Here is a 12,924-nt window from a genome sequence, read left to right as displayed (position 1 = left end):
TCGATGTATTAGCCTCAGCAAGCTAATGTTAGCTTGCTCCACTCCTACTGTAGCAGCCTGTCGATGTATTAGCCTCAGCAAGCTAACGTGGGGTCATCCCTATGTTCCCCGGGTTCTATGTTCCCTGTTAAAAAAAAAAAAAAAAGGTTCTATGTTCCCCCATCCGCAAAAGGGTTCTATGTTCCCCGGGTCCTATGTTCCCCCTATGTTTCCCATGTTCCCCGGTAGCCGCAAAAGGGTTCTATGTTCCCCGGGTCCTATGTTCCCCCTATGTTTCTCCGGTAGCGATAAAGGCTCACCCCAGGCTCGCCACAGCAGTGGATTTCAAAGATAGCCACTTTTATAGATAATTCATTTGTATCGCAAAGGAGTCACGGATCTAGTCGGGCCACGTAGCATTATGTCGAGAAAAATCAAATACAATAAACAAGTGTAAAATAAAGAATTTAAAACGAAGTTTAGCCTATTAAATCATTTTATAAGCGTTAGTTCTTATTTGTGGTGTGAGAAGCATCCATCTGCAGAACGTCAGCCCAGCAGTCTCTATCCCTACGCTGTCAGGCTGTCACAGGCCCGCTCAGCAGCGCCACCCACCCAATGGCTGAATTGGAGTATTGCACTGTGCGTGATTGATTGATTGATTGATTGAAAACTTTATTAACAGATTGCAGAATGGGTACAGTACAGCTCAATACACACAATTGTTAATACTTTCGTCTTGTTTACATCAGGGTCCCCCATTTTCAATTCATAATGACATTTATGACATACTCAATGCAGTACTGTTACATTTGTGACATACAGTAAATATATACAAGGGGGAGTGAACTGTACATTTATGATGAATTGAAAATGGGGGACCCTGATGTAAACAAGACGGAAGTCTTTCTCTGGTCTGCATCCCCTTAACAATTGTGTGTATTGAGCTGTACTGTACTGTACCCATTCTGCAATCTGTTAATAAAGTTTTCAATCAATCAATCAATCCCGCACAGTGCAATACTCCAATTCAGCCATTGGCAATTCAGCCATTGGGTGGGTGGGTGGCGCTGCTGAGCGGGCCGCGTGTAGCTTTTCTCCAACGCGTCCGTGTTTCCGGGTTCCCGTTTTGCACTCTGATTGGCCAGGTCATGTGACATGTGCGCCAATCGGACGGCCAATTCTGCGCCTATTTCCGGGTCGAACAGCCTGAAAACTACCTAACGCCTAGTTTATCACTGGTTAAGCTTAGGCGACTCTTTCGAAGTTGGTTATGGTTAGAGTTTGGAATCAGGGCAGGCGTTCTATCACCATGTTCTAAGACAAACTCTAACCTTAACCAACTTCGAAAGAGTGCCTAAGCTTAACCAGTGTAGAAACTTGCGGTCCCACGATTGGGCGTACATGTCACATGACCTGGCCAATCAGAGACGCGGAAACACGAACGCGTTGGAGAAAGGCTACAGGCGAGCGGGCCTGTGACGGCCTGACAGCGTGGGGACAGAGAGTGCTGGGCTGACGTTCTGCAGATGGATGCTTCTCACACAGGCAAATAAGAACAACCGTTTATAAAAACGATTTAATAGGCTAAACTTCGTTGTTTTAAATTTGCTTTACACTTGTTTATTGTATTCGATTTTTGTCGACATAATGCTACGTGGCCCGACTAGATCCGTGACTCCGTTGAGATACAAATGAATTATCCCGCAAATAAGAACGAACGCTTATAAAAATGATTTAATAGGCTAAACTTCGTTGTTTTAAATAATTTGCTTTACACTTGTTTATTGTATTCGATTTTTGTCGACATAATGCTAGTGGCCCGACTAGATCCGTGACTCCGTTGAGATACAAATGAATTATCTATAAAAGTGACTATCTTTGGAATCCACTAGCTTGGGGAAACATAATAAGTCACTATCTTTGGAATCCACTCGCTACCGGCGAAACATAGGGGGAACATAGAATCCGGGGAACATAGAACCCTTTGCGGCTAGCGGGGAACATAGGACCCGGGGAACATAGAACCCGGGCAACATAGGGGGAACATAGAACCCGGGGAACATAGAACCCAAAAAAAATAAAAAGCAGGGAACATAGAACCCGGGGAACATAGGACCCGGGGAACATAGACATGTTCCCGCTAACGTTAGCTGGCTCCACTCCTACTATAGCAGCCTGTCGATGTATTAGCCTCAGCAAGCTAACGTTAGCTGGCTCCACTCCTACTATAGCAGCCTATCGATGTATTAGCCTCAGCAAGCTAACGTTAGCTCCACTCTAGCAGCCTCCTCCCTCCCTCTCTCTCTTACTCTGTCTCCCCCATCCCTCCCTCTCTCTCTCTGCTAACAATCCCGATTCGATTCTTGAACCTATTTAATTAAAAAGGAAGATATTGATGGATTGGACATTAGCTATAGTATAGCTCAGCAGCTGTAACAGAATACCAGCTGCCATACCAGTGTTTTACCCCTTCAGAAGCATTTATATAGACATTTTAAGATAAGTTAATATACCGTGATATATACCGTTACCGTCTATGCTTCAAATTATACCGTGATATACATTTTAGACCATACCGTCCAGCCCTAACGCAATTGGCAGTGTTAGGGGTGGGAAGCTGGTGGGTGGGGATCGGACGTTGTGGACAGCGACTCATACAGGTCGGTTGGTGCGCCTGTGCAGCAGAATCAGGAAGCAACGGGGGCGGCGTGTCCCTCCCACGCATACCCTCGCCGCTGAGAGATCGCGCTGTGCAGGTGAAAAGATGCGACGGCTGCCTCCTTGTGTCCCGGAGGGGACACGTGATGCAAGGCTTCGTCCACATTGCAGCAGGCCTGTGGGAGGCATGGCCTAACAGAGTTCGAGACAAGGGAGGGTAGAATTGGACAATACGAAATTGGGGATGGGAGAAAAATAGAAAATGGGAGAAAAAGTAGATACAAAAAAAAAGATTACATACATACAGGGAACAAAATTAACACCCGCCAAGCGCCAATGGCGTGTAGATTTCCTCCTTGGCTGGTAAATTACGGAGGCTACTCAGCCACTCTGGCGTGTAAAACAATTGGGAGCCAACTTTCTGAATTTAGAAATAGCTTCTGTTGTCAGCAGTTGCCTCTATACGTGACGTGTGTGTGTGTCCGTTCGTAGCATGAGATGCGTGCACCGCTTACTTCAAATTCACTTTCATTAACTATTTTTTACTGCAGCAATAATGCGCAAATGTTCTACGTTATATGCGTAAATGTCCGCTATGTGCCTAAAGTCAAGACTCTACAGTGTGTGTGTCCCGACCCCACTTCTCCTAGTCTCACACACAACTACACAACTACACAGCCCTACACTAAATATATATGTTTTAATAAATTATCTGCATTTTAAACTATTAATGCTGACTCATTCCTTCAGTCCACAAAAAATTATGCTAATATTATTTATGTTGTTTATGATATTACCGGTAATTGAAAATTGCATATGAGAGTATTATATAGTAATAATAACACATGGCAATATACTAAAAAGATATTTATCATTTTTGGCTGGTAAAAAATCTGCCTGGCTGGTAAGCCAAAAAGTAAATTTTGTTCCCTGCATAAATACACGTGTACTGTGTCCCATACTCAGTGTTCAGATTATATACTGTACACATACACGTGTACTGTGTCCCATACTCAGTGTTCAGATTACATACATACACATGTACTGTGTCCCATACTCAGTGTTCTGTGCTCAGTGTTCAGATTACATACACACATACATATGTGTACTAAATTGGATAAAGATATAACAATTGTATGGCAATTTTGGTAAATAAGGACCCGCAGACACATTTTCTAACCCAATTACAGCAAAAAAAAGTTGCCACATAAATAAAGTGCGCCCATGGTTGGCAAATTTTAATTGGACACCTCAAACCAGCGACCTCTGTATCCCCAAACGTAACTTACTGACTGTCTTGTACTGTATGTGGGAATCAGGTGACCAGTGTTGTGGTCGGAGTTAGACAGGAGTGGTTTAGCTATGGCTGTGTATGCATGTTTTACTCATTTGATATAAAATGATAATAATAATCTTTTATATAATCTCCCAAAATGAGATTAGATGCAAATGTATTGTCATCATACAGCACAAGTACAATACAACGAAAATAAGTTTGGCATTCAACCAGAGTGCAAATGTAAGTACAATAGTAAGCCGTTTATACTGGCTCTTAGATGTGCGCACGCAATTTTATAAATAAATAAAACCAACAATAAATAATATAATAATAACAAGAATTTACAATACCAAGCCGTTCGAAAATGCCGAATAAGTACGTAAATCAAGTTACGAAGGGTAAGTGGTTGAGTGTACATGGGTTTCATTCCAAATGATTAAATATTACACATATCACCTTTTAATGTTTGTCAAAGCACTACTATTTTCTTTCTTTCTCTGTCTGTCTGTGTGTCTCTCCCCCACCTCTCTCTCTCTCTCTCTCTCTCTCTCTCTCTCTCTCTCTCTCTCTCTCTCTCTCTCTCCCTCTATTCCCAGGTCAGGTGATAACAGCTCTGAGGGAGGCTGGTCTGCTGAACAACACCATTGTGATCTTCACTGCTGACCATGGAGATCTGGCCATGGAGCATCGCCAGTTCTACAAGATGTCCATGTTTGAGGGCAGCTCCCATGTCCCCCTGCTCATCATGGGCCCTGGGCTGCAGTCTAGCCTACTGGTCAGCCAGCCAGTGTCTCTGGTTGACCTCTACCCCACCATACTGGGTAAGGCAGGAAACACAAAATAAACAAACAAGCAAGCAAACCAGCTTTTGTGAGACAACTTCCTATATGTGCAAATAGGAACAAGAAGTGTCTGTTGATGGAGATGGTGTCCCTGTGTTACAGGTCCCAAAGCTGTCAGGTACCGTTCACAAATCATGTGTGTTCGATGTTGTCATTCCCCCCTGAAACACATAGGTATTGTCACCACGGAAGGAAGACACAAACTGTTTGCTTCATTGTCCAAATCTCCTCGAAGAGTTTTATTAACAAAACTCCTCATTTAACAAAACATTAATTTGCTATTCATATGTACATTTGTCCTCTGTACCAGTGTCAATGGTTATCAAAACATTAATTTCTTAAATCATATACATATTTTCCCGACTGCATCAGTGTCTCTGTTTCAATATCAATAACGTTCAATATGCTAATGCATGTGTGGGCTCTCCATATGAATGACAGTGCAAGATCACACCTTTGAAGGAAGGAGCGAGAGAGAAAGAGGGGGTGAGTGAGAGAGAGATGAGTGAGAGAGAGTGGTAGAGAGGGAGAGAGAGATGAGAGAGAGCGGTAGAGAGAGAGATGAGTGAGAGAGAGCGGTAGAGAGGGAGAGATAGAGAGCGTGGTAGAGAGGGAGAGAGGTAGAGATGAGTGAGAGAGAGATAGCCATGGTCCTCCTTTGGGGCATCTTTGCCACCTATATACAGTACTAGTAGTGCATGTAGTGTACTACAACATAGTGCAATTGAATCAACTAGAAGTTACACTTGACAAATCCCAATAGTTCAATGAGCACCATAGATAAACGTACTTTTACCTTTAAACTACTTGTAGTAGTTTAAGACTGTTCTTAAACTTCATAGAGAATATTCATTAACCCGAAATATTAGCTAAATCCAAACTTGGAACACAAGAGTGGAGCAGAGCGGAAAGCCTGACAGATGTACCCGCTGAGGTCCCCTACAACCATCAGAATACCGGGGAGGATCCGGGCCCCCCCTAGTGAGGGACGGGAGGGAGACCGGACCCGAGGGAACAGTACCTCAAACGCACAGGGTGAGCAGACCGTGGGACTTACCTTCGTATAGAATGGCCCGCAACTACTTGGTCGCGCATCCCGCACGCCACCAGGGAACGGACGTGAAGCAAAAAAAACCTGTCACAGCCCCCAACATTGCGGGGTCGGGGTCAAAAAGCCCCGACCCCGTGGCAAGGCCGTAGCAGCGGGGCGCGGAGGAGGCCCCAGCCCCAGGAAAAAGGGGCCTGGCGAGGTCAACGAGGCTGCGGCATCGAGACCCCACCAGACGGTCACTGGTGACACCATCCCCCACATCGCCAGCATATCGGACAGGGCCTACAACAAGTCAAGTCAGTTTTATTTGTATAGCACATTTCCAGGCAGCGGCAGCTGACACCAAAGTGCTTCACAAGCAAGTTGATAAAAACAAAATAGTGTGAGGCAAGGTATAAGATTAAAAGAAAGAAAAAAAAACATAGCAAAGCAATGAAAGCAACAAAAACAAAACAATATGGTGCAAGATATAGGATTAAAAACATAATAAAACAATGAAAGTAATAAAAACTGGTAGGACACAGTAAAACAAAGAGGATAGAAGGGCCAGGGGTCTAGTGGTGGTTAAGTAGGGGGGAAGGCCAAGGAGAACAGGTAGGTTTTCAAGAGTGATTTAAAAGCCTGTACGGTCTGGGCAGTCCGTACGCTGAGGGGGAGGCTGTTCCACAATCTAGGCGCTGCGGTGGAGAAAGCTCTGTCTCCCCTAGTCTTGAGCCTGGTTCCTGATCTGAGGGATCGGTGGGGGGTGTGGCGGTGCAGGAGCTCGGACAGATAGGAGGGAGCCGTGCCATTTAATGATTTAAAAACATTTAGTGCTAATTTAAAATTACAGGCAGCCAGTGGAGCGAGGCCAAAACTGGGCTGATGTGTTCGTGTTTTCTTGTTTTGGTGAGGAGGCGCGCGGCTGCGTTCTGCACCAGTTGTAGGCGGCGGAGGAGGGACTTGTCGATGCCCGTGTACAGAGCATTGCAGTAGTCGAGGCGGGTGGTGACAAAGACATGTATCACCGTCTCTAGGTTACTTTGGGAGAGGTATGCCTTTGTCTTCGCCAGGAGTCTAAGGTGGTAAAAGCTGTTTTTAACTACGGCGCTGACCTGTCTATCGAATTTAAAATTGCTGTCGAAGATGACCCCGAGGTTCTTGACAGAGGTGGAGAGGTTTGGGCCCAGGGGACCAAGTGCGTCAATGAGGGGGGGCGGGGGGGCACTATTAAAAACAATGACCTTGGTTTTCCCTTCGTTGTCATGTCAGGGAGTTTTCTGACATCCAGCACTTGATTTCTGCCAGGCAATTTTTCGGCCTATTTATGAATAGTTTTCAAATAAACACTAGATTATCGATAGTATGTGTACTTATGCACGCTAGAGAAGCCGGCTGAAAAATCGATTCTCTTATTTCCTGATCAGCACACACACACTCACAGCCACACACACACATATGGGACACGCTGAGATATAGGTGAAAAAAACTCTGATTATCCCAAGACTGGTAAAATAGATTCCTTACCTCAGATCAGATGTTCTCCAAAAAGATTATTCCAATTCCTGATTGCCATTCCAAATATCCAACACTGGGTACTGGTAACACATATTCCACGCTGTTCTGCAGCTCGGCAATGAGTGGGATCGTCTCCGGTTACATGCCTGACAAGTAAAATGTGGATTCCGGACCCTTTTTTTCCCATCCATTTAATTCAGTCCAATCCAATGGGTGCAATACCATCCGGAGAGACGATAGGGGGCGGTATTTTCCCTGTTCGAGCTCAGACAGATCCCCACTGGTAACGCGAGGCTAGATTGATGAAAAATGAATGGAAATCGATAATAAAAAAAAATAGCGATTAAATAACGAGATTTCTCGTTTGTGGCACTCAACGCATGGCATGAACTAACGAGATTTCTCGTGGCTGGCACTCAAAGTGTTAAGCAAAGAAAAATATCAGACTGAAGAGAGGGACTCAAAAAGTCCTTGGTTTACATGCCGAACGTTTCGCAATTATGCCACATCAATGTGGAACGCCCTACCCAAAGCTGTAAAGCAGTGGTCACCAACCCGTCGATCTTGATCGACTGGTCGATCTTTGAGACCTTCCCTGTAGATCTTTCCCTGATTTTTTTTTTCTTTTTTTCTTTTTCTTCTTTTTCTAATCTTTCCCTGAGAGTCCACATTACAGTTCTACTTTTGTTTTGATGTGAAAAGTGATGCTGCATAAGAGGACTGCACTTAGCACTGACTGAGAAAGTACATATTACAGTTCTACTTTATAAAATGCTAATTGTAAATATGTTTGGCAATGTTAATTAATAGGAGAAGGTCCACATTACAGTTCTACTTTTGTTTTGATGTGAAAAGTGATGCTGCATAAGATGACTGCACTCAGCACTGACTGAGAAAGTACACATTACAGTTCTACTTTATAAAATGCGAATTGTAAATATGTTTGTCAATGTTAATAATATGAGAAAGTCCACATTACAGCTCTACTTTTGTTTTGATGTGAAAAGTGATGCTGCATAAGATGACTGCACTCAGCACTGACTGAGAAAGTACACATTACAGTTCTACTTTATAAAATGCTAATTGTAAATATGTTTGTCAATGTTAATAATATGAGAAAGTCCACATTACAGTTTTTTTTATTTTATGTGAAAAGTGATGCTGCATAAGATGACTGCACTTAGCACTGACTGAGAAAGTACATATTACAGTTCTACTTTGACGTTTTAATGTTGGACCAAAGCATTGCATGTAATTAGAATACAGGCAAATAAAAGTCATTTAGTTTAAAGTACAATCTTGGCTGTCTTTTTCTCTCAACGCTTCAATAGGTAGATTTTGCCTTCACCAAATAAAAAAGGTGATCTTGGGCTTAAAAAGGTTGGTGACCACTGCTGTAAAGGAATGTGAATCCCTACCCACATTCAAAACCGCTCTTAAAGAGCACCTACGGAAGGCTGCAATTCGAAACTGGCCACCGTAAATGTCCAAACCCCCCCACCCCCACCCCCTCATAATAGACAGTCTCCTCCCCACCGCATGTATATATTCTCTCCCCGCCGTATGTATATTTCTCTCCCACCCACCCACCCCCTCCAAATGTACAGTCTCCTCCCCACCGTATGTATATATTCTCTCCCCACCGTATGTATATATCTCTCCCACCCACCCACCCCCTCCTAATGTACAGTCCCCTCCCCATCATATGTATATACTCTGTCAGGATCTATGGGTAACAGTACTGTATATTTGAATATCGTATATGTCACAAATGTGACAGTACTAAATACCTGTATGTCATATATGTCCCTATGCCATAAATGTCATGTATGTTGTGTATGTCATAAATGTCACTATGAATTGAAAATGGGGGACCCTGATGTAAACAAGACAAACGTCTTTCTCTGGTCTGCATCCCCTTAACAATTGTGTTTATTGAGCCGTACTGTATTGTACCCATTCTGCAATCTGTTAAATAAAGTTTTCATTCATTCATTCATTCATTCATTCATTCATTCATTCATTCATTCATTCATTCATTCATTCATTCATTCATTCATTCATTCATTCATTCATTCATTCATTCATTCATTCATTTATTCATTCATTCATTCATTCATTCACATATGTACAACTCTGTAAGCTAACAATAGCACACCAGTTGCGGACTCAAATGCTATGTTTGACCTAAAACGTATTTACATGAAACACACACAACCCTCATCATACAATGAAGCCGTCAAGTTCACTTTTACCACGTAAGAAAGAACACTGGCTCAGGTAGAGAGAAGGACATAAGCCCTTGGCTACAGTAAGTGCTAGAACACAGGCCTTGCAAGTAGGGATGCTCGATATTGGCTTTTTTACCGATTCCGATATTGTCCAACTCTTAATTTCCGATACCGATATCAACCAATATCAACCGATACCGATATATGCAGGGTTTCCCACCCCAAAAAACGGAATAATTTCAGGTAACTAATAATTTCACTGGATATATATATAACAAATATTGTTATTGTTTTTTTCTTTTTTTAAACCGATACCGATATTTTCCGATATCACATTTGACTGCCGATATCGGCCGATAATATCGGACATCCCTACTTGCAAGTTATACACAACAGCAACCGAAACAAATTTCAGATAAATTTGCACAAAACTCGCAAGCAAGAACGCGACCCTATAGCATTTTTAGCTGCGTGGTTTATATCGCACACGTCGTATCCCCCGAAATACAGTGAAGTAAACACACGTTTTGTCAAACAAAAAACAGTCCCCCTTTCAGGAGGGACCCTTTTATGTTATTAACCAAAATCATTTGGGGTGGGGGAGTGGGGCAGAAGGGGTAATGTGTCCTACTTTCTCTGAGCTCATTACCTGTACCCCCGGGCGCAGGACGACTGACGGCAACAATGGTGGTCTCCCAGTTAACGAGGCCTCTTGCTGGCGGGGCCAGTAGTGGCGACGGCTGGAGTCCTGCTCCGGCGTTTCGCCCCCATATCCTGCGGCCGGCCGTGGTGCAGGCTGACGACATCATCTGCCAGAGACGACACCGAATCAGAGTGTCCAGGGCCCGCTATCTCCCCACGGCTATCGCTAACGGTTAGCAACAAGCTAACGGCTAGTTCTTACAGGCCCACCGTTAGCTACCGGCTAACGGCTAGCTACTGAAGCTGCGTAAGGTGGAGAATAGCGATGCAGGCCTGGTCACTCCAGATAGCCAACTGCCTAGCTCAAAGAAAAAGGCAGACAACGCTCGCCTCCCTCACAGGACGGCGTTGCCAGAGATACAGTGGCGTCGGCAGCCGAGCCCGGTTTATGCGGGCCACTGCCGCCCTAAGCTCGGGGACAAAAACGGCGGGAGGCTCAACCCACTTTCTCTTTTTGATAGGCAGGTGCCAACGTCCAGTGCGGATGGCAGTAGGGTGTCCCGTCTCGGAGGTGGGACTTGAACCCAGACTCGGACAACGGGGCTCCCAGGAAAACAAAGCACACTCTGCCTGAGGGGAGAGAGCTCTGTTTTTGTGGGGCGTCAAACAAGAACTCCCCGCCCCCTCCATGCAATCCCAATTGTCCATCGGACATTTACCGGCTAATGGCTAGCTACAAGCTAACGGCTAGTCATAGGCCAGCGGTTAGCTACCGGTTAATGGTTAGCTACAGGCTAACGGCCAGTTACTGTATCTGTATCGGACGCGATGGAGAGGTAACGGAGGAATCCTCGCCTGGAGCCGACTGTTCTGCGGGGCCGTATGCCTGAGCAGCCGACCCCGCACAACCGCCGGTGGATGTCAGAATAATCCTCTAGACTCTCCGGTGGTGACGACATTATTCTTTCTTTCTCCCGTAAATTAGTGAGAGAGGGAAAAACAAAAGACAATGCCAACACAGCTCCTATAACTACACTAACTACTTTAAGCACTAAACTTGAAGAGGTGCTCTACACATACTTCACGGTGGTGAAAGTAGGGAAGGAGCTGGTAGTATGGCCATGACCCCGCTTATATGTGAGCGGATGTGGGCGTGGTCAGGCAGGTGTGATGCGTGCATGTGGTTGAAAGTTTTCATGATAGCATATGATTAAAGGGACAGTTCCAATAGAGCGCAAATCTATACGAAATATAACTGTTCTGTCCTCCCCTGTGTGAGATGCTGATCCTGGTTGTACTGTCCTGTGTTTTGTTTGTCGTTATTTTATGTTTATTCACAAAAACCCATGGTAAATATAATTAAACATATTTTTTTGTTACTCTGGCTATCGTTTCCAATTATGTTACATTGACAAGACGATGAGCACTCTTTCAGTCAATGGTAACGTAATACACATGTGGAACGCCCTACCCACAGCTGTAAAGGAATGTGTGTTAACAGAACTCACTTCAAGGCGGCAATAATGTGGTCAAGAGGCATGGTTTCTATCTTGTGCCTGAACTGGCGTGGCTTCTTTTATTCACACATAAGCAGTAGTTGTACAACACTCTTCTCTCTTTGAGAGACGTTGGAGGAGAGAACGATAGGGGCGGGCACCACCTCTTTTATAGTCGCCCTAAGGTAGAATACCTGAGTGGCTACGCCCAGAGCGCCCTCCAGTGGGGACAGATATATATGCACCAAGGCAATCACTGATGGAGACAATTGTCTACACAGGTAAACAGTTACTAGTGTAAACAGTCATATGTATAGTTGGACAGTTACTAACAATCCCATACAGAGTCTCTTATCTCAACACTCACTCACACTATCTCAACACTGGCTGACTTCTGGGAAAAACATTTTTAACAAAGGAAATAATATATATATAAACTCAAAAGCTTTCATAGGGTATGACATTCAATACCTTCACATTAGACATGACCCTTGCAAATCACATCAGTTTTAATTTGAAAACAGGTTCCTTCACAGTATCTATCTTTCTTATCTGATGGCATACCTGATGAGATGATATTATTTATAATGACATGTTTACATCTATATTGACACCTCAGGTTCCTAATAATCACAATGGTCCCCTGGTTGTCCTTATAAACAACAGTCTCCATATATATACACAATGTTCATCATTTTAAACGGTTTAGACAGAACGCCCATCCTACAAAAACACCATATTTGGTAGAGAGGATATATTATTTCAATTACCTACTACATCTTGAACAATGCATTCATAACCTTATCTCCATCACTTCGAGCAGTTGCTCTAGATCAGGGGTCGCCAATTAGGTTTTGCGGCGGGCCAGATTTTCCCCAAGCCGTTGCTTCGCGGGCCAGGATCAAAAACAATGGCTAATTTAATATACTGATATTGAAAAAAGACAAACGTTTTTCTCTGGTCTGCATCCCCCCAACAACCGTGTGCACTGCGCCGCACTGCACTGCACCCACTCTGCAATCCGCCAAACAAAGTTCTCACTCATCCATTCATTCATGAACAGCTCTCAGCTGTTGCAGATCAGCTTAACAATTGTGTGTATTGCGCCGTACTGTATTGTACCCATTCTGCAATCATTCATTCATGAACAGCAGATCAGCTGTTGCAGATCACCGCGGCGGGTGATGAACAGATCAGAAGACAGAATGCATGAAAACACGACTCACCATACCTTGTTTGTTGTTCA

General features: G+C 44.0%; 1 protein-coding gene across 1 annotated transcript in view; it reads left to right on the top strand.

Moving 5' to 3' along the window:
* Positions 1-12,924, top strand: part of arsk (arylsulfatase family, member K) — a 60,358-nt gene that overhangs the window by 12,880 nt on the left and 34,554 nt on the right. The window contains exon 6 of the mRNA XM_084312729.1: positions 4,516-4,740. Within this exon, the coding sequence (XP_084168855.1) occupies positions 4,516-4,740 (225 nt within the window). The remainder of the gene's footprint in view (positions 1-4,515; positions 4,741-12,924) is intronic.

This window comes from Notolepis coatsorum (genome assembly GCF_963971535.1).
Source record: "Notolepis coatsorum genome assembly, chromosome: 1".
NCBI lineage: Eukaryota > Metazoa > Chordata > Actinopteri > Aulopiformes > Paralepididae > Notolepis > Notolepis coatsorum.
This window is presented reverse-complemented; position numbering and strand designations above follow the sequence as displayed.